Raw genomic sequence first — 22,440 nt, forward strand, 5'->3', positions numbered from 1 at the left:
ATACAGGCAGTAAAAACTAGACCAGGAGCTGACTGTGGCTCAGATCATGAGCTTCTTGTTGCAAAATTTAGGCTTAAATTGAAAAAAGTAGGGAAAAGCACTAGGCCACTCAGGTATGACCTAAATCATATTCCTGATGAATATACAGTAGAGGTGACAAATAGATTTAAGGAATTAGACCTGATAGACAGAGTGTCTGAAGAACTATGGATGGAGGTTTGCAACATTGTACAAGAGGCAGTATCTAAAACCATCCCAAAGAAAAAGAAATGCAAGAAAGCAAAATGGCTGTCTGAGGAAGCTTTACAAATAGCTGAGGAAAGAAGGGAAGTGAAAGGCAAGGGAGAAAGAGAAAGATATACCCAATTGAATGCAGAATTCCAGAGAATAGCTAGAAGAGATAAGAAGACATTCTTAAATGAACAGTGTAAAGAAATATAAGAAAACAATAGAATAGGAAAGACTAGAGATCTCTTCAAGAAAATTGGATATATGAAGGGAACATTTCATGCAAAGATGGGCATGATAAAGGACCAAAATGGCAGGGACCTAACAGAGGCAGAAGAGATTAAGAAGAGGTGGCAAGATTACACAGAAGAACTATACAAGAAAGACCTTAACATTCCTGATAACCACAATGGGATGGTCGCTGACCTTGAGCCAGACATCCTGGAATGTGAAGTCAAAGGGCCTTAGGAAGTCTGAGCAACAACAAAGCTAGTGGAGGTGACAGTATTCCAGCTGAGCTATTCAAAATCCTAAAAGACGATGCAGTTAAAGTGTTGCACTCAATATGCCAGCAAATTTGGAAAACTCAACAGTGGCCACAGGATTGGAAAAGGTCAGTTTACATTCCGATCCCAAAGAATGGCAATGCCAAAGAATGTTCAGACTACTGCACCATTGCACTCATTTCACATGCTAGCAAAGTTATGCTCAAAATCCTACAAGCTCGGCTCCAGCAGTATGTGGACTGAGAACTACTAGAAGTACAGGCAGGGTTTTGAAGAGGCAGAGGAACTAGAGATCAAATTGCCACATACGCCGGATCATGGAAAAAGCTAGGGAGTTCCAGAAAAACATCTACTTCTGCTTCATTGACTATGCTAAAGCCTTTGATCATGTGGATCACAACAAATTGTGGCAAGTTCTTAAAGAGATGGGAGTACCAGACCATCTTATTTGTCTCTTGAGAAACCTGCATGCCGGACAAGAAGCAACAGTGAGAACTGGACATGGAACTACTGATTGGTTCAAAATTGGGAAAGGAGTATGGCAAGGCTGTATATTATTGCTTTGCCTATTTAACATATATACAGAGCACACCATGAGAAAGGCAGGGCTGGATGAATCACAAGTTGGCATTAAGATTGCCGAGAGAAATATCAACAACCTCAGATATGCAGATGGCACTCTAATGGCAAAAAGTGAAGAGGAACTAAAGAGCCTCTTGATGCAGGTGAAAGAGGAGAGTGCAAAAGTTGGCTTGAAACTCAACATTAAGAAAACTAAGATCATGACATCCGGTCCTATCACCTCCTGGCAAATAGATGGGGTAGAAATGGAAGTTGGGACAGATTTTATTTTCCTGTGCTCCAAGATCACCACAGACAGGGACTGCAACCAAGAGATTAAAAGACACTTGCTCCTGGGGAGGAAAGCTAAGGCAAATCTAGACAGCATACTAAAAAGCAGAGACATCACCCTGCTGACAAAAGTTTGTATGGTCAAGGCTATGGTTTTCCCACTTGTAATGTATGACTGTGAAAGTTGGACCATAAGGAAGGCTGAGTGCCGAGGAATTGAGGCCTTTGAATTGTGGTGCTGGAGGAGACTCCTGCGAGTCCCTTGGATTGCAAGGAGATCAAACCAGTCAGAGCAGATCAACCCTGGCTGCTCTTTAGAAGGCCATATACTGATGATGACCCTCAAATACTTTGGCCACCTAATGAGAAGGAAGGACTCCCTGGAGAAGAGCCTAGTGCTGGAAACGATTGATGGCAAAAGAAGAAGAGGATGGCAGAGAATGAGGTGGCTAGATGGAATTACTGAAGCAGTTGGTGTGAGCTTAAGTGGACTCCAGGGGATGGCGGAGGGCAGGAAGGCCTGGAGGAATGTTGTCCACGGAGTCATGGTGGGTCGGCCCAACTTCGCAAATAACATAACATAACAAAGAACAATCTTATTCCAGGAAGGTTTTCTCTTGTTTCCATGTGAAACACTATAGTACAGCAAATAAAAAAATAAAAAAATAAAATAAAATTGTACTGATGAATTAAAAGCTGTCTCGGAAGCATCACTGTGCCTGTTTTGCTTTTTTGCCTTTGCTTGATTAAAATGCTATGCTTGTTACTTGCTGGAGTTGTCATTCATCAGGGTTCAGCTCCTTTATAGTCTCTACCAGTAACATGTAGAAGGCAGTGGATGCATTTGTTTCTTGTCACTACACAAAGACACTAGAAAACTTGCAGCTGGGGAATGCTTGATTACATAGTATAAGACAGCTGGGTATGGTTTCCTCTGCATGAGTAATATATCATAGATGGAAGAGATCAGGACCACTTTCTCTGGCCACACACGAGCAACAGCATCCCCTGATATTCATGTATGGGGATGCAATAGTGTCCCTAGAGAGAGAAGAGCCTGCTCTGCATATAGGCCATAATTGAAATAGACCCTGCAGAGTCAAGCTCTTCAATCAAAGGGAACTCCTGTGTGCACATAGCAGCTTCCCCACTTCACAACTTTCTCCAGCACATGAAAAGAGAAGGAGGGGTGGTGGGGGGGGGGGTCCACAGGTTATGCAGCAGTGAGACCAAGTTTACTTTTCCCCACATTTTTAATTATGCTGAAGAGAATGCCTGAAGAAGCTTATGTTTTCTTAGTATATTGTTAACCAAATGTACCAGCACAGTCTTAGTGTTCTTGAAAGAAAATATATGGGTGGATGACTGGCTATGACAAAAATAAATGAAGGCAGGATTCATTCATATGGTGAAGAGCCTTGGAAAATGTCTACCTGTTAGGTAGGGCTGGCCAAATAATCTGCAGTATGTCAGCAGTGGGGCTACAAGAGGCAAATCCCTACATTTATCTCTCATTTGTTGAAAGGCATGGGCAAAAATGAAGAGGAGAAGAGCTAGGTAAGTGATAGTGCCACCTTTTTGCACAAATATTAGGTCTGTTGACTGTTCATTTTTAAGTTAGTTTTTTAAAATTTAAATCGCAGAGCAGATATTGCTTTATGACTTCATCTGGGTGTAAAAGCTAAGTATTCCTCAAATGTCAGCAGATGGTGTCAAAACAGCAGATCATGATTGAATCATTAGTACCATTTCAAGTGCATAATCACTGTTACTTGGGTCCTCAGGGGTTCCAAAATAGGCAGTGACTTGGTCAATACCTTAACAGGCTATGCAGGGTTTCCTGAACAAATACTATAAATCACCCTACCACACCTGTGTTTATGTAGCATACCAGTCATTGATAGCATTGTGCCTAGAAGAATATTCTTTTTTTGGTTGTTATCAACTTGTGTTTCTATCTGGTGTATTTACATTGTTGGACCAATGTTGGACTTGTAAATCTTCAAAGTGTTCTTTTTCAGAGCTATGCCCAATGTAGCTGAGATACAGGCCGAAATGTCAGCCATCCTTCTGGCAATTTGCCCTACAATTGCTCAGGGGTGACTTGAGTTTGTGCACATTTATGGTGTAATGGCAGTGAAGTGCAGGACTTCATCATGACAGTCCCAGTGGTCACACACACAAGGAGTGAAACAAGTAGAGCCTGATATATTCATCCATCTATTTGGAATTCTTTCAGCTATTTGCATATATTGAGCAAAGATAAATATTGCATCACCAGGAAATACCAGAAACAAAAGAAAGGAAGGGCAATTGAGAATCTCGTTGCTAACATTAAGCTATGCCAATTTACAATTTAGGAGCAAGGTGGTGACTTTTTAACAAAGGAATGTTGCTTTTCTCTCTCTCTGTTTTGTAGAATCCTAATAGCTTTCAAGTGGAGAAATCCATTAGTATACCCACAGGTGCTTCTTTATGTACTAGTGTGAACTGAAAATCTGCTCTTTAAATAAGAGTAAATTAAGTGAAAAATGTATGTCTGAGCAAAAGGTCTCTTCTTGCTGCTTGATATTCACATAACATATCTTTGTATAAAGTTAGCCCAAGGTAGGCTGAAGTAGGATTGTGTGCATGCAAAACCGGAGTTGTATTGTTTACTTGCTGCTAGATGCCCCGATTGGAAGAGAGGGAGATAGAATGCTTACTCACATAAAAGAAGCAAAGAAGATGTAAAATTATGCAACTTCATCTCCCCAGGCAACACATTAAAATGCAAATTGCATCTCAAACTTAGTCTGCAGCAGTTTATTACCTGGTCAAGCTTTCAGATCCCTGTGGTGAGAGCAGTTACCCTGCTACTAAATGTACCCATTATAGTCCAGGCCTTCATGAATCTTTTTTCCTTTTGCAATGTTGCAGTGTCAGTTATCAAATATTAAATTTCTTTGGAATGAGTCTACTGCTCCAAAGCACTGGAAGGCTAAGGCGATGGGAGACATCATTATGGAAGAATGATAAGATATGAATCAGGAATCTCATTTGAATATGCAGGCACAGGAAAGCTAAAGCTTGTCAAAATTTAGCAAGCATGTTTCCAGTTTCTCACTAACTTCAATCTGGAAGTCATTTGGTGCAGTGCAGCCACAGATTTACTCTGCTAGCACCTAGTTTAGAGAAGCTGTGGTTAAGCGGACGAAGGCTTCGTCCCACTAGCAGAGGCTGGTAGCTCCAATAGCAGTGGGAGCTATCCACTCTGGATTTCAGGTGGAACTTTAAAGGAGCTTTCCATGAACGTATTTTGGGAATTGAGTTCAGCATCCTAAGAAGCTCCTTTAAAAACAGTCTGAACCCTGGAGTAGATATACTGCCTCCTTGATGTTGGAGCCACCGTCTTCCATTGTGTCCTAACGATTTATACAGTCTTTTCGCATCCCCGCCAGTACTCACTGCGCTAGAGCGACCAGTCATCAAACAACTGGAAGGAGCATTTCGGTTTCCCTGTGTATTGAACATTCTAGTATATGTATCTATACTGCAGTTTAAATATGTACATTTCCCCTTGAGATATTTTCTAAGCATGTTTCCTAGTAAAACAGATTTATAAATACTTTCTCTCAAAACAGACCTTTAGGAATGCACTTCAACAACATTTTTGAGCTGACTTCTCAGAAAATTTTGTCAGGATATGCAAAAGCCAAAAAGTAAGGTCCTCACATTATTTATTTTATTTATTTATTAAAACATTTTTATGCCACCCCATTTGCCGAAGCCTCGGGGCGGCTTACAACAAAAAATTAAAATAACATTTTAAAATATATACAATAAAATACAAATATATAATATAAAACATACATTAGTTTGGAACATGAACATCGGAACATGATAATTGCATCAGCTTATTTCAGAATTCACACAGATTGGATTCCTCAAGCTCCTTTAATGGAGCCCAATTTAGTTTCAGCAATGTTGCTGTATCATATATGCTCGGCCCCCATTGAGAACATTTCCCTCTGCTGCATGGCTTTGGGCACAAATAACAGATGTAATCAGATTAGTAGAGAAAAGCCTTCCTCAACCTTTTGCCTTACAGTTGCGTTCGAGTACAACTCGCATCATCCACAGCCAGCACGGTCATATCTCAACACCTCTGGATGGTACCACAGTGAAGATGACTGTGGTTTATACCATTTCATTTGTACCTGATGGTGCTCATAAACACTGTTACGTCTCACATAACAAGGAAACAAAACTTTTCCCTTTAGTCAAGCTCAGTTATTAAGCAGATGTTCTGCTAAGTTTTGCAAGTCACTGGAAGACAAACCCAAATATACTGGCTCAAAACATTTTAAAAGACATAATTTCATTTAAAAACGCTGGCAATTTTCCTAGACAATCAGGAAAATGGATTCCACAGTAAAACAATGGGAAAAATGAGCTCTTTGCTGCATTTATTGCATACTTGTTTTTCTCTACTGATGGTTGCTGACTGGCTTTTCAGATGACATGACCTTCGCTTCTGTGTCTGAAGAGCACTCTTGGAGAAGTTTTCAAGAGCAAAGAAAATGCAGTACTTATTTGTAAAAATGAGAAAATACCTTTTCACTGGAATATTTGAGTTATTCTGCTATACCATGGTGGCAATTATGTAGCTTAATTTGCAGGAATGTTTAAAGGTTTTGCTTATCTATACTTAACAAACATATTTGTGTATGCATATTTTTCTGGGCACAATTAAGCCATAAATTTCACTGCAGAATCTCATTTGTTAAAATGGAACAAAAACCTTATTCAGATGTTTTATGAATACTCGTGGGGGATCTATGCTCCCTGCTTCAACATCTTCATCATTTTGAATCATACAATAGTAGTGTTGGAAGGGAACATGAAGGACATTGGGTTCAGCCCTCTGCTCAATGCAGAGCTCCAAGTTAAATCATCTCTTTCAGATGGTTGTGCAGCAACGCAGTAGAGTCCACAACCTCCCTAAGTAATTGGTTCCATTGTCTATTGTTCCAAGAGAAAGATTCCTGAAGTTTAGCCAGAATCTGGCTTCCAGTAACTTGAGCTGCATATTCCATGTCCTGCACTCTGGGATGATTGAGAAGAGAACCTTGCCTTTCTCTGTATGGCAACCTTTCAAATACTTGAAGAGTATTATCATATCTCTGCTCAGTCTTCTTTTCTCAAGGCTAAACATGCCCAATTCTTTCAGTCTTCATAGGGCTTTTTTCCCAGTCCCCAGATAATCCTTGTTGCCCTCTGAACCCTTTCCAGTTTGTCTGCATCATTCTTAAATTGTGGCACCCAGAACTAGATGCAGCACTCCAGAGGACGCCTAACTAGTGCTGAGCTAGAGCTAGAGCTGGAACAGGGGGAACTAGAACTTTATGTGATCTTGAAGTGAAAGCTCTATTAATGCAGTCCAAACTATCATTTCCTTGTTTTACAACCACATCAAATTGACTTGTGTTCAGCTTGTGATCTACAACAATTCCAAGAGTCTTCTCACTGTAGGATTGTTGAGGTACATATTCCCTATGTTTTAATTAAGCATTTTCATTATTTTTCATAGGTGCAGACCTTGGCTTTTGTCCCTATCGGATGTCATTCTGTTGCTTTCATCCCAGCTCTCCAACCTATGGAGATCAGCTTGAATCTTCTTTCTGTCTTCCAGCATACTAGCTATCCAACCCAATTTTGCATAGTCTGCAAATCTGTTAAACTTTTCCTGTATCTTCATTAATAAAAAATGTTTCATATGATTTTAAAGGGCCCCCTGCAAAGAACCTTTGTTAATATCAAGGAATGAACAGACATTAATGCAGTCCAATGATGACATGCATACAGGGTAAGAGCAACAGATTGCAGATTAGCTGCTTCTGTTCCTTCCTTAGGCATGCCAGCTGCTACAGAAAACTTAAACAATTAATGAAATCCCTACTACATGGCTGAATTTCCCCCAGATAATGTTACAGCTGAAATATGATTGTGCTATCTTTTGGTTTACTGGAAGCAGTGAGATGGAGAAACGTGTGCGTACGTGCGCGCGCGCGCGCACACACACACACACACACACACACAGTTATAATGTATAGTTGATCAAGGATTAAAGAGCTGCCATCAATAATATGAAATATGTGGAACATCTTATAATTTTATAACTCAGTATTAAGACACCAATGCGGAACAAACACTTTACTAAAAAGGGCAGTGGAGAAAGTTTTATGTTACCTAAAATTGACTGAGCTATTCCTACGTTCTTCCAGTTAGAATTCACCTATAACCAATTCATTTTAAGGGAGTGCTTTTACATTCCTGCACCTGTGTCTCAGGATATTTGCTCCCCATGCAAAGATTCATATTCCAGAGATGTGGGGAGATAAGGATGAGTTTTGGTATATATATGAATAACATACTACCTTCTGTTATCGCAATGCCTGCTCCTTAGGACATCCCCTCTTTAGTGTTATTCATATACAGTATTGATTTAATTTGCAATATTTATATCCTACCTTTTGACCACAAGAACTTCCAACAATGGCTTTCAATACAGATAAAAAGCAGTAAAACTCAAATTAATATCACAAATTAAAACATAGCAATAAAATCTCAACTATAACTGGCTGGATCACAACACAAGGAAAGTCTGCATCAAGAGGATTATAGGCATCTGCCCAACCTCAAGCGAGAGCATATTCCAGACCATGGGTGCTGCAGCTGTAAGTGCTCTTTTAGTCACATTACTAAGGTGAACCTCAGTAGCATGTGGCACAAACAGAAGTTCTCCTTCTGAGACCTGCAAAGACAGGGCAGAGACATGCATGATTTCTCTTTGCACTGATGTGCTGTCAGCCACCTCTGTGGATGCAGGGCACCAGGGGCTACCTGTGGATTCTCTTCAAAATGTGTTCAAGTCCGAGGCAAAAAGGCTTCTTCACCAGGTAGTTTTCTTGCATGCACTAAGCATGGGGTTTAGGCAACACATGTGCAGGGAGAAAAGACCCTCTTCCTCTTCCCATTCAGTATGGTTTCTGCTTCTAGAAATTACCACTGTGATACGGGGACCCAATCATATAGAAGGAGCAGGCGCACATTAGCTAGATCTGAGGTGATACAATTCCTGCAAAATGCCATTTTACCATTTTGGAAACACTTATATAAACCATCCCAAAGCTTAAAACTGACTTCTAAATGCTATATGTAAACTAGGGAAATAATTGCAATATTTTTTATTACAAAAAAGGTAATTATTTATTCGTAAATGTTGAGGGTTTGGAGCAGTGTACAAGGACTTCCAAATGCAAGAAAATAAGATACTAAAAATACTAAATTGTTAAAACTTCTCTTTCCTCTTGGCCTGTTTTTCATTTTAGCATTGTCTAAACCCCTTTCCATCTCTATTCTAAAAGAAGTTGTTTTATCAGCTTTATGACATCTTTCATTTTTGTGTTACATTTTTCTTAGGAGCTAAACTCTTGTAAAGTACATTTTAACAATATCTTTAAAAAGCAGTATAGATCTGTTCAGTAGATACAGTAAACACCAAATGCTATTTTCACCTTCACTCCCACAGGTAGCTTGCACCTGAACTAGTTTTTGTATATATGTGATAAGGCAGAGTGTTCTCAATTCTTTCATGATTTTTGTCTTTTCCAGAAATAATGCCTATGTTCCATTGTTCTTATTGTCGTTATCTGTCCTAATAAGCAATTGTCCATATTTAACACTGGGGGGAATGTTTGTGGGGGAATGCCATTTTTTAAAAAGCTAGCAATGTATTCACTAGAGCTCAAATGTAATGCAGAATTTGGCCTGAAGTCTGTAAAGGTTGAATTTCTGAAAGGTGGGAGGCAGATGCCTTTTCATGACCACGAGTTTTAAAATATTGTGTGCACTGGCACACAGGATGAAAGAATTTGGAGCTGAAGAGGACTCATGATTCTGTGTTGAAGGAATGTGAGCTGTTTTCAGTTCGGGCACTCAAAATCAATGCAGCTCACAGTGTTTCCATGCAAAAATCTATGATGGGCTACACCAATCTTTCCTCATTTCAGCAGGACAATTTAAGGTTGCAACACGCTAATCTGATACTCGAGGCACTTAGCACTGAATATGGAAGCAGATTTACTTACACTGGGACATTGTGTTGAATCCAGACTTAGCCATGAGTCTGGATCTACTTGGTCAGAGTAGTTCCAGCAAAATAAATGGAACATATGCAGTTTACAACTATCATATGCAGTTTTCAATAGGTCTACTCTAAGCATGTCTGAGTCTGGATCCAGCTTTGTATTTATACATCAGTTTTCCATTGAAATGGCACTAAGATAGTTTACACATATTTTAAAAACAATTAACACATCATAAAGAATAAACACAGCAACATACATGAAAATTATTAGCAGAAATCACTCCTTTCTTTTCTAAAGGAGCTTTGTATTCATATAATGACTGTCCTTTATGAATTCAGTCAGAAGACTCTCCATTCATCTATTCTTTTGAGTATGTTTCTCAATGCACTGGAGGAGAGGTGCAGTAATATGCTATGTGAAGCTGTGAATTGAGATATCTATTCTCAGGCACCTACATCTGAGAGCAGAAGCAGGTCATCACCTGAACGACAACATTCATTCTGCTCACACTTACTCAAGAATAGGCCTGCTGTCTGAAATCACACCCTTTGAAATGATCTCTCTTTCTTCCTACATTCTGCTCTTTCAGGGAATGAACTCCAAAGATGCAGCATAATGCACAGACACAACTGAGACCAATGCCAGGCAAGGAACAAACTGTCTGAGCTGAAGGCTTTGGTCCAGCTTTTAAAATCAGCTGTGCTCATGACTGCGTTGGGACCTGAACTCCTCCCTGATATTTGAGGGGAAGGCTACTTCTCTTCAGGGACATGGACATGTTTGCACAGATAGCAACTTCTATTTTTACAGAGCGGCTTCCTTGCCGTTTTAAAAGGCGTGTGGAACAAAGTGTAAATTGCTTTTTCTTCTCAGCAGGTCTGCGAAGCCAGAGTTGCTTCCACCCTTCTCTGTGGTAGCTTTGCAGCATTTGCCACAGACCTCAGGTGAATACGTGTGTTGACTGAGACAGAACAGGGAGTTTTGCACAACTGTTGACGGGGCATGCCAGGAAGTAAGTGTCGGAGCCACTAGCTCAGCAGGGTCTTCCAGGGACACACGGATCTGAAGCAAGCTGGTGAGCTTGGGGCACAGCACTGGAAAGAGGAAGTAGTCTGGCTTCCAGAAATAGCTAATGAACTCTGAAATCATTATCAGTAAAGGTTCTCTTTCAGTTTTGCAAGAGAAAGTTGTCTTGTAATCCTGTTTCGCCAATGAAATTTTTATGCAAAACATCCTTTCACCAAGAATAAAAATGGTTAGCTTGCTAACATGCATATTTTTTTCAATGAGGAAACTTTTCCACAAGATGGTTTCACTGAAGGGGCAGCTTTGTGAGTGTGCAGACAAATATTTGGTGTCAATGCTGAGATTCAAATGACCCTACCCATGTGCAGAGGGCATCTTTGGACAGAGGCAGTTTAAAGGGGGGGGGGGGGCTGTGCTGATTCAGCTAAGCAGCTTATCTAGGGGGAGCTGTGCACCAGAGTCATATCTGTTTATGAAGGACCACGGTTATGGTATTTATGCAAAACAGATTTATCACAGCTGGGGCAATGCCAAAGAATACTGTGTTTCTGCAAATGTGAGCTTATGTTTTGATTTTAGGTGCCATTACCTGACTTATGGCAACCCTATGAATGAATCACCTGGAAAATGTCCTCTCCTTGGCAGCTATGCTCAGTTTTTGGAAATGAACTGTAGGACAAGCTGGAGGGGTTGGCAAGGGGATGTGTGCAGCCTGTGGCCCTTTAAGGTTCCTTTGTTTGTGTGTTTTGCTGAATTAGTGTAAGAGCAGAAATACTTTAAAAATGGGGGAAATATTTGACAGCTTCTCCTGGTCCATCACAAAAACCATGGAGAAGGAGAAAGGGTATTGCTGCCAGCTGCTGCCCTGGGGTGAAGCCAGTGGACAAGCACCCCTATTTCCTTCCACCCTCTTCAAGTGCAACCTCTTCCATACTGATTTTCCCACAAGTGAGCTTCAAATAAAAAGGAGAGCTCTAGTAGAGTTATTCCCTGGCTGGAAGCTAGAGCTGTCAGTCCAGAAACTACAAGGCCCTCATCTCCCTCCTACCAACCCCCCTCTTCTTTTATGCCACAATTTTTCTTTTAATGTAGTCTTTGGAAACTATTTTTAACAGACAGCCTGAGACTGACTCTATCTGCATCCTCTGACCAAGGATATGTTTGTTTGTTTATAACATTTATAACCCGTCCTTTGCATAGCCTCAGCATGGCATACAGCAATAAATAATCATAAAATACAATTAAAATGTTCAATAATAAACATAAAACATTCAACTATAACAATTAATTCAAATTAAAAGAAGAGAAAAAAGAAAAGAAGAAAGAAAATGCAACTGTAAAATATTGTTATCTTATTAAAATGATGGGTAAATAAAAAGAGTAGAGAGTCAGTGCCAGGCAGACCTCTCTGGCGAGCATATTCCATAATCTGGACACCACCGCAGATTCAAGTCCTTTACTCCAAGTCTCAAGTCAAGTCTCAAGTCTTTACCTTCAAGTCCAAGTCAAGTTTCAATTCATTGCAAGAAATGTTTGAGTCAAATCTCAAGTCACTTCTCAAGTACGCCCCACCTCTGCCCCTGCCCCTCCCTCCCACTGACTCCCTCATGCCAAAGGCAGAGCTGAAGACTTCCCTTCCCCCTATCACAACCCCTCCTCTCTATCCTACCCCTGCCCCCTTGAAACACCCTCCCTCCTACCACCTCTGCTATGTTTATGCCTGCCTTCCAGGCTATCCTGCTGCACAGCCCTGGAGCTTTTACGACTCGGTCGTAAAAATGTAGAAGTCTCGAGTTGAGTCACTCGCTTGTTACTCTGGAGCCAAGTTCAAGGTGAGTTGCTGAGGCTACTTCAGTCTGACTTGGCAGTGAGTTGCTCAGCTCAAGTCCCCAACACTGCCTCTGACTATCCAGAATGAACCAAAAGTGTCTGAAGCAGCCTGATCTGCTTTGTGTAGAAAGCCCTGTTTTGCTGGAGATGAAGCTCATATTCTTAGAAGCAGCCAGGTTCTAGTCTGCATCTAGGGTTCCTCCAATACAGATGCACACCCTTAATCCTTACACCTGAACTGGAAAAACCCCCAAAGACCAATGTGCAAAGTTGTCTCAACAGTTGGACATTATAAGGTGTACTGTCATGATGGTTACCAGTGTGAACTGTGGGCCAAGAAAACCCTGCCAGTCAATGTCTTCTTTCATCAATATGGGGTGATATCATGAACTACCTCACAGGCCTGTTGTAATGATTGGTTATTCTAAAGATTTGTCACTGGGAGCTGTGAATCTCATTAGACACACGGACAGATATATATGCATCCATCTATCCCAACTTTGGAGTGAGGGCAACACAGAGAGAGACAAAGGAGGGAAAAAATGGGCAGGTGCTGTTACTCATGCATGAAGCTTGTCGATGTCTGGGACTAAGGATTGAAGATACAGTCCTGTGGTCCCTGGGAGGGCATGCTGTTCTCCCTGCTTTGTGAGTGGAAGGGGCACAGGTATGTCTAACAAGGTCCTCCTTGTACAGAGCTGGAGCTTTCCACCATTGTGGCTGCCCCATGTGGGCCACAAACAGGACACTATGGGGGATATTATTATTGGCAGCCAAGAAACCACATGATCCTAGCCCATCTCCTTCCCCCAGTAAGTCCCCAGAACTGGAAACTATACCAGCTCAAACCTATGTAAAGAAACTTTGCTCATCCAGGTAAATAAGTTTTATAAAGCATGCACATCAGCCACTGCAGGAGAGAAAGTTGAAACTTACAGGGTATCACCTGAAAGCAACAAGTGTCTTTCCCCCAGAGAAATGCCCTATGCCTAAATAACTATTTCATTATATAGTGAGAAATAGAAACCCGTCCAATGTATGCAATTTACAACAACCACAGAAGCACCAATTAACACACACTTATCTGATTGTTTTGCTCTTGATTTGCAACCGTCACAGATGCCTTCCTGCATCAAAACAAAACGTGAGATATAATAGGCATAGACTACCTCATGGGTTATTACAGATAGGTGTGATTTAGTATATCCTGAGTCTTCTCAAGAATGTGTACTCATTGCCTTCACAACATATACATGTGGTTTACTTTCCCACCAGGCCTGGTTGAACAAAAAAGTATTCATAGCCTGAACATTTCTTACTTCTAGACTTAGCTTTTCTATATGAGACATGTGTTGCGCACTGGTCATTCAGTCTCCTTGGTTGTTTGTGGGTTAATTGAAGGATGTTGTCACCCTCCCATTCTGATGCCGCTTCTCGTTTTCCTTCCAGAAAAATGTTGGTGAGATTTTTTAGAGCAGGGAAATGTGCTATTATATCTGAAACAAAACACTTTTTCCATCTGTGTATTTGCTGTATTCCACTATACCACAGTGCCATCTAGGAGTTACGTACTGACAAAGCAGGAAAGGAAATGCTGCTGCGCTCAGATCTGAGTCCTGTGACAAAAGTGAAAGCAGATTCCTCAGATGAACCGCCTTGTGTAGAAAAGTCCTGAGTGTAGTAAACACTCTCCCCCTGGAAGCAACGGGAAGGAGGCAAATACAAAAAAGTCCCATCCCCTTCACTTTAGGATCCCTTTGCTCAGCTGCAGTTCATACACTGTTACTGCAAATAAAGTTCCATTAAATAGAGTGGGATTAACTTCTGGGTAAGTGTGCATGAAGATTAGCCAAAGAAAGTGAGTTTTGCGGAAGCATTTCAAGGAAGAGAGAGAGGTGGTATCACATATATGTGCAAAGTGAAAGTCTCAAACTCCCCCAATTTCAGAGTGAGCCAGCCTACTCAAAAATAGATGCTTTTGGCACATGAGCTGTGCTAGAGGGAGGATGTTGATTTGCCAAAGATTTTGTAGAGCATATTGTGTGAACACATTTTAGCCGATTTCCATTTGGGCTACGCTGCACTACTACTCCACTCTGTGATGACTGCCAACTACTTCAAGAAGGCTCAGCTTGGAAGGTGCAGCAGGCAACTGGTCTGCGATTGCTCCTGAATATGTCACTTAAGGACATCAGCGTTCAGATCAATCCAATCAGCACATGGGGGATCCACCAGTGCTCCAAATCTCTGGAAACTAGAGCTCTGGAAGATTTCTTAATTGTATCTTTGCTACTCCTATTTCTCTATCAATCCATGTTTTATGTCTTAAATATAGCTTCAGGGTTCATTTGTTCTTTAATCATACAGTATTTCTTTCACTTTTTTCCCCTTCTGCTACTGAAAAAGTACACAATGGATCATTCATTTTTAATTGAGGATCTCATTTTACAGGTTTTAGTTTAAAGGTAACCATAGCACACATATCCATTCATTATTAATTGCCGTACAGCTCTGTAGCTTCTTGGGAATCCTCTTTCCTTTAGATGTTCGCTTCATATGAACAGTGCTGCTGTCACTGGAAAACAACTTTGATATTGTTTTAAGTGTGAGAAACTGGCAAATGTGATGACAACCTAGAGCAGGACAATGTAAGCGGCTTATATCAACAGATGGGACAATGTTTAAGAGTGACGCCAAGGGTGAGGGTGAGAGGCAGCCGAGGAAAGTCCGATTTCGAATTGCATCTTCTCATAGTGGGAGAGTCCTAAAGGAGGTGTATGCTGATGGAGAAACGTCTGATTCCCTGGATTCTGAATGCACAAGCAGCACAGAAACTGACCCAAACAGCCGACTGAGTGAATCTGATGGACAACATAATGGAAATTTAGGATCTGAATGTGATGAAAATGAGAATGAGACTGGTGACATGTTCATTTTAATGAGAGCCGCCAAAGAAAGGGGATTTGGCACTAAAAGAGTCAACATCCTCAGCAAAAATGGTACTGTTAGAGGAGTCAAGCATAAAGTCAGTGCTGGTCAAGTCCTCTTTGACAATTTGACCAAAGTGTTTGAGGTGAGTGAAACAGCTTTGCTCCTTCCCTTACAGTTACTGTTGGTCTTCTTTTGTGTCTCTCCAGGATTTCAGTTCTTGAGATTTGTTTGCATGTACAAGCATAAAATTTAGAACTCATTCCTAAACAAAAACCCAGAGATTATTTTATAATACAAGAGGTTCTGTGTGCACACCTTTTAATCCAGAGATCCCTGGCAACTTTGATATTTTTCTCCTTGTAGCTAAAAATAGTGTTGACATTCTCAGCTGTTATTTATATTAAAGGTGGCCAACAGGGCCCTGCAGATTTAATCCCACCCAAAGAAACCAAAGGTGAACATCCCACAGGGGCCGGAAAAGACTGTCAACACGAAATGTTGCATTAAAATTATTTTCAAGTGCTTTGTGGATATACAGGCATCTCTGTTTTTGTTGGATCCTATCTGAACACACTGCTTGGGGCTGCAAATTGGGTCTTATGCTTCTTATAACTCACTGGTCATTTTATCTCATTGGCAAACATCATAGCTCAAGGAGGTCTGAAAGATGCTAGGACAAACAGGACTCTCAGTGGTCATTCATGTGATGAGTATGAATGAGCATGAACATCTTTTCATGTGCCTTGGATTATGCATGTTTACATTGTTAATTAGTAGTGAGAGCCCTACTTTGTATGGAATATTGTACAGTAAAATAAAAGGAAATGACATACATCTGTATATCCTTTGGCAAGGATCCTAAGAACTTTACCAAAAGTTGGCCCAATAGGCCATGTCTATTGGGATTTTTAACATTTTTTTCCTTTGAAACCCTCCTTTGTTTCACAAGTGCTTTGCCATGGTAAGTGATTTTCAAGAAAGCCATGTTCAGTGTTTCTTTGAGCCCATGGGACTGGCATGATAGATCTTTGGATCCTGGCTATCATATGTACAATGAGGGAAGGACCAAACGATCTAGCATCTTGCTGTTCATACTTTCTCAACTGAATTGAGACCAAAGAGACATAACAATGGATGGTTAAATGCAACACTCCCTTTAGACTCTGCCTGTCCAATGTAGACTGCTTCAGGCAACTCTGCTTTAAGCATGTCTCTACTGAAAGTATTTTCTTTTAATCCAAGATGTGATGTGGTTACTCAGCACCTTTACAAACACAGACCAATTCTTGTAGAGTAAAAACCTATTTCCTATTAGCCTTTCAATAAGATATAACAGCAACAATGACAACAACCGATTCTTAATTGTTCCTGGCTTCAGTAACGCTTGTAAACTTTTAAGGGTGATCAACATTTTTAGCCCCATACTGCAGATATGTTTCTGAAGTCCCCTAAATAAAAAAATAAATAAACTTGTGTAAGGCTCTCATCAAGTTCCTTCAAAGAAGCAAAAATGTGAATTGGGAACTTACAGATGAGTCTCCTTTCTGTTATGCAAGCCTTGCTTTCAAGTGTAAAGGACAGTGCTAAACCTGGTGAGATCCAGCTCAAATGAAGCCTTGAAGAGTGCTGTTTGCTTATACAAGCACAGGGACATGACCTCACCTCGGTTAGGCATTTCTAAGGCTCACTGATTTTAGTGGCAGAGTTAAGTAAGGCAGCAATCCTAAGCCCAGTCCTCGGAATAATTCTTACTGAAATGAGTGAGACTTTCTTCTGAATTGACAGGCAAAAGATTGCCCTGTCACTCTTTGCCGCTGAAATCCATGGGATTTAAATATGTTTAACTTTGGCTGGATTGTGTCCATCCTACTTAATGAAGAAAGACAGTAATTCCTTGTGTGATCTCTCAGGTTTTAAATTGATACAAATTATGCATCTCTCTTATCATTATCCTTCTGGTGATTTTTAGTTTGAAAATAATGAATGCTATTTGCACTTCATGTGAAGTCTGGGAATGATTACATATGTGAAGCATTAATTTTCAGCTTATGAAAATGGATTAAGAATGGAAAAATGTGGTTATATCCTCTCTCCAGTCATATTACATAACTTTTAACAGGTTTAACCAACATATAGTGTAGCCCCTCTGTGCAAAATATATATACTTCAGAACTTCTGTCAACTTGTCTACATAAGATGTCAACAGCCTAATCCTTATACATGTCTACTCTGAAAATCATTTCAGAGTATTCACAGTATTCAGTAGGGTTTACTTCCAGGTAACTGTGGATGGGATTTCAGCTAAATTTTAATATAGGGAAAGCTTTTGTAAGCTGAATTAGCATTCTTTCTCTTCATAAGGCTTGATTGTGACTAATTGTAGGGAAAAAAGTGGCTTGATTTGAACACCCCACCCCCTGTGTCATTTCCTATATTTAGACTACAATCTGCTATTTAAAATAAAAATAGGAATTCGAGAGAAATGAGTCATGGAAATTATGGTTTATTTAATCCTAACCCCCAAACATGTGTTTTCTTTAAAATGCATGAGATCAAAGATATCTATTGTTTAATTTTATTTCTGGTTTAATTAAATTAAAAGATATCTATTGTTTAATTTTATTTCTGATTTAATTAAATACTTACATATTGCATTCTAAACAGGAGTAATAGTCAAGGATTAAGCCTTCATGTATTGTCTATTATCCCTGTTTATTGGCTCTGTAATGAGTCACATGCAATACTGGAGATTTGGGCCTGAGTTTGCGTCAAAAGACACGTGCCTCCATGCACTTCAGCGCACCTGGTTTTAAGCTATCTGCAGATACAGGGTTGCCCCGGTGTCACATTCCTTCAAGAGAGGTCTGTAGCAATGCAGAATGTCAAAGCAGCTATTTCCAGAGGAAATAGCAAAACAAAGAAGACCCTGGTAAATAACAGGGTGGAAAGGTCGAAGTAAATGGCCATGAGATGCAAAAATGTCCAGTCTGTGGCAATTGCATTAGAGCTTCAAAGTATGTAAAATGACCCTTCAGAAATCTGGCCTTTCATGTCATAATAGAGGCAACATGTTTCCATTGCACATGCTTAAATCTAGCTGTAACCCCGTATGTTTTATTAAATGTGTCCATTGTTAGGAAACCCTTGGAAAAAAATGTAGAAATAATGCATCTTATTCAGCAGTCCAGCAACAGAGACTGATTTCTGCCATTTCGACACAAGGGCTGTTAACAGTGCCATGCTAGATTTTAGTGTAACTGGTTCCTGTAAAGACCTTTGTGCCTAATGCTGCGTTTTAATTCTCTCTAAATGACAGAGGGTCATAGTTCACTGGGTTATATATCCCTTGTTTATGCTGCAAAGTCAATAGAATGGTATTGTACATGGGAAAAGGTTGCAAAAGGAACCTGGGCAGCTTGTCTCATCCAGAAAAGCAACAGGGAAGAATGTAAGAAAAGGCCCATCAATGTTTTGATCTGAGGTTTTTTTTTGGGGGGGAGGGATGGGGAGGGGATTTAAAAAAGAAATTAACTTTTCCTATCTTTTCCCATTTTTCATAAGATGCTCAAAATGGATAACAATATTAAGGACAGGTAGGAAGGAGAGAGAGAGAGAGAGAGAGAGAGAGTGGGGGCAGGGAGGTAGTTTGCCTTCAGGGAAGTTTCCAAATCTAACAAACTGCCTGTGATGCTGTTCGTATATATTATTGTAATGCCTGATAAAGATCAGACAGCAAGTAAACCAATGGCAACCACTGCAGCAGTACGCTGAGAAATGATGATTGCTAACACGACCAATACAAAGTGCAAAGAAGTGGACTGTAATTTCAAAAGTGTAAGTGTGTGGTTTTGCATCTCTTTCCATGCTCTTGGAAATGGCAAATTTTACCTCAGAAAGCAAGCATTGTAAGAGTTTGCCATGCCACTAATGTACGTCTGTCTTTTTACAAATTTGATATGCAAAACACAGAGCTATTCTATCTTCCAAGAAGGTATTGGTACTAATGCCTCGATAGGAGTGTAATTTATCCCTTCAGACTTTCCTTTTGATTACTGCTGGTGTCTGGACTGGAAAGGTTGCTATAGCAACCCCTGCCCCTCTCATTTTCTTTTGCTTGCTTCAACAAGGAGGGAGATGCAGTTGCCATGGCAACATCTCTCCAGATCTTCTTGATGTGAACTGAAGTAGTCAGAAGAAAAGGTGATGTAGCAATTCCTAGGTGGTCCTTCCTTCATGCTTTTAGGTTTTGAGACTTAGAATGAGGAACTGTAGTTGTTCAGCCTGCCACACCAAACCAAGTGGAGGCTTGTGCTCCATGACACGTAACCCAGCTCAGAAACTTTTGAGACCACGAGCGCTATTCTCCTCTTACAGATGCGTCTGCCATACTTGGAATATGGCAATCTAAATTGGACAAACCACAATTTTTACATCCCAGTTCTTTTTCTTGGGAATAATAGAACCATACTTACATTATACAACTATACTTTTATTATATATTTGGGAATAATACAACCATAACTGGGCAAGAGCTTTATTAGGACCAATGACAATGTCACAAAATAGTGAAATTTGAGTTTATTATTTATTTATTTTATTAAAACATTTCTATGAGTTCTCAATTTGTCATCAGGTTGGATGTTAAATGTAGGATGGGGAAGAAAAGAATGTGTTTATACCAAAGCATTGCTTGCTTCTTGTGATAATGGAATGTTCATGTTATTATGCTAAATGTAAACTATTAAAATTAGTTTGTATGGAACAATTCATGGTAGTAGTTCAACTAGCAAACCTTGTGTGGTATTCAAAACTCTGAGTCTTGTTGACAACCCAATAGGAAGTCAACCAAGTCTAGACAACACAATAACCCACACTCAAGGTTTGAGTAAAGACTGAATATGGGTTGCCATTGAACCACAGGTCTGAACCCAACCAAGATTTTAAAAAACTGTGGTGAACAACTCAGTTCACAATGTCAGAACAGCAAAACATGATTTCTCTTTTTGAATTGTTTATGGGTAACAAACATGGCTTGTTAGTGTACCTGAGATCAAGCAACATGATAACCCACATTTCAACTACAATACACATTACAACAATAACCTACATTCAACCCGTACTCAGCTTTTGAGGGTGAGTTATTATGTTGTCTGAACCCAGTTGCTGAACATGACCATACTGTAGGAAAACAGCTTGCATTTCAGAAAGGGGATATTTAAGATTCGGAAAGGATTTAAAGACTTCCTCATGTATTTTTGCAGTTGGAGTATAAAAAAGCAGTATCTGCTGTTCTAACCATCATTCATTCATTCATTCATATATTTATTTTTTCAATTTATATCCTGCCTTTTTCCTACAAAGAGCTCAAGGCAGTTTACATTATTCTCCTCCTCCATCTTATCCCCACAACAACAACCCTGTGAGGTAGGTTGGGCTGAGAGTCTGTGACTGGCCCAAAGTCACCCAGTTGGCTCCATGGCTGAGCGGGGACTAGAACCCAGATCGTCTGAGTCCCAGTCCCATACTCTTAACCACTACACCACGCTGGCTCTCCAGTGAGTGGTGTAGTTCAGAATAACTATATAGTTATAGTATATAGTTCAGAATAACTATAGCAATCTTCATATCAGGTCCCATAGCAGGCACTTCTTCAGACACACCTAGCATGCTGGCCCATTTTGTAGTTTACCATAACTGTAGTTGGAGTGTATCACCAACCAGGTGGCCAGGGCTGATATTAATATTGATACATAATCATCGGTGATCTGAAACAAGAGAAGGTGGGCCAGGAAATTCCCTTCTACAGCCATTCATGAATGGCACCCTTCATCATGCTGTTGATCTTAAATAATACTGAGGATCGGACCTGAATCCTGCCATCATTCACTTTTAGAAGGACGTACTGCAATCCCTTGCAGGTGTACATGAGTTAATTATTTTATTTTGGATAACATTTATACTCCTTTTCATTTTTTAGGAAAGGCCAGAGCAGTACATAAAGTTAAATAATAAAAATACAACAAAACCAATAGAAATGGATAAACTAGTAAATATTTCATTAAAATAACCAAGGAAAATTGGCAATGCTAGCCATGAGGAAAATACCGAGACAAAAAAGTAAGTATTTAGTTGCTGGCCAATGATCTCATTTGGGAGATTGTTCCACAGTGTGTGTACCACAATGAAGGACACCCACCTCTGAACCATGACCAACTGAATGCCAGCAGGCTGTGGGGAAGTAAGAACACCTCTCCCTCAGAACATAAACGCCAGGAAAGAAGAAAGCATTTTTGCTGGTCCTGAGCTTTTAGGGTCTGTTAAAGCAGCAAGAACATGACTTAGCTACATGCATATAAGCCCTGTTGATCCCCTACGTATGCATGCAATTGGACAATAAGTGTCGCCATTCTCATGGGTGCCAAGGAATCTTTGTGGATCTTCCTGTGACCCTTGCAGGTATTGGCATCCTCTCAGAGCTCATGCTTCAGGCATCCTGATATCAGATCTTCTATGAGCTCAGCAAAGCTTTTATAACTGAAATTGGATCAGCTGGCACATGCAAGTTCTTTCAGCTTTCAGAAAGCTCACAGGAACTTTTACTGCTGCATATAATTGTTCCTTGAGCTCTAAACTTATGGAAGTGCCTGCTAATTGTATCAAAATCTTAGTGATACAAATAAGATTTGTTTATACACAGTTCATGACTTTTCTAAAGTATATACATCATTGTATAGGCCATGTAGTATTGCTGATCAGTGTGAACTTACTCAGAAGTAGCTCCCACTGAGTTCAGTATGACTTACTCTTGAGTATGTGAGTATATTGTCTCAGCCCCCAAGATTTCTGTAGAGACATTAAAAATGTGCACTGTTATATTTCCTAAAAGTTTTTAAAGTCCATACACCCCCTTTTCATATTAATACATTTGGCACTTG

The 22,440-nt window shown here is 40.1% G+C and overlaps 1 protein-coding gene across 1 annotated transcript in view; it reads left to right on the forward strand.

Annotated features, from left to right (window-relative positions):
* Positions 1–15,251: 15,251 nt before the first annotated feature.
* Positions 15,252–22,440, forward strand: part of GRXCR1 (glutaredoxin and cysteine rich domain containing 1) — a 37,363-nt gene continuing 30,174 nt past the window's right edge. The window contains exon 1 of the mRNA XM_044418271.1: positions 15,252–15,640. Coding sequence (XP_044274206.1) covers positions 15,252–15,640 — 389 coding nt within the window. The remainder of the gene's footprint in view (positions 15,641–22,440) is intronic.

The sequence above is a fragment of the Varanus komodoensis genome, unplaced genomic scaffold (genome assembly GCF_004798865.1).
Source record: "Varanus komodoensis strain SLA01 unplaced genomic scaffold, ASM479886v1 scaffold9, whole genome shotgun sequence".
NCBI classification, from domain to species: domain Eukaryota; kingdom Metazoa; phylum Chordata; class Lepidosauria; order Squamata; family Varanidae; genus Varanus; species Varanus komodoensis.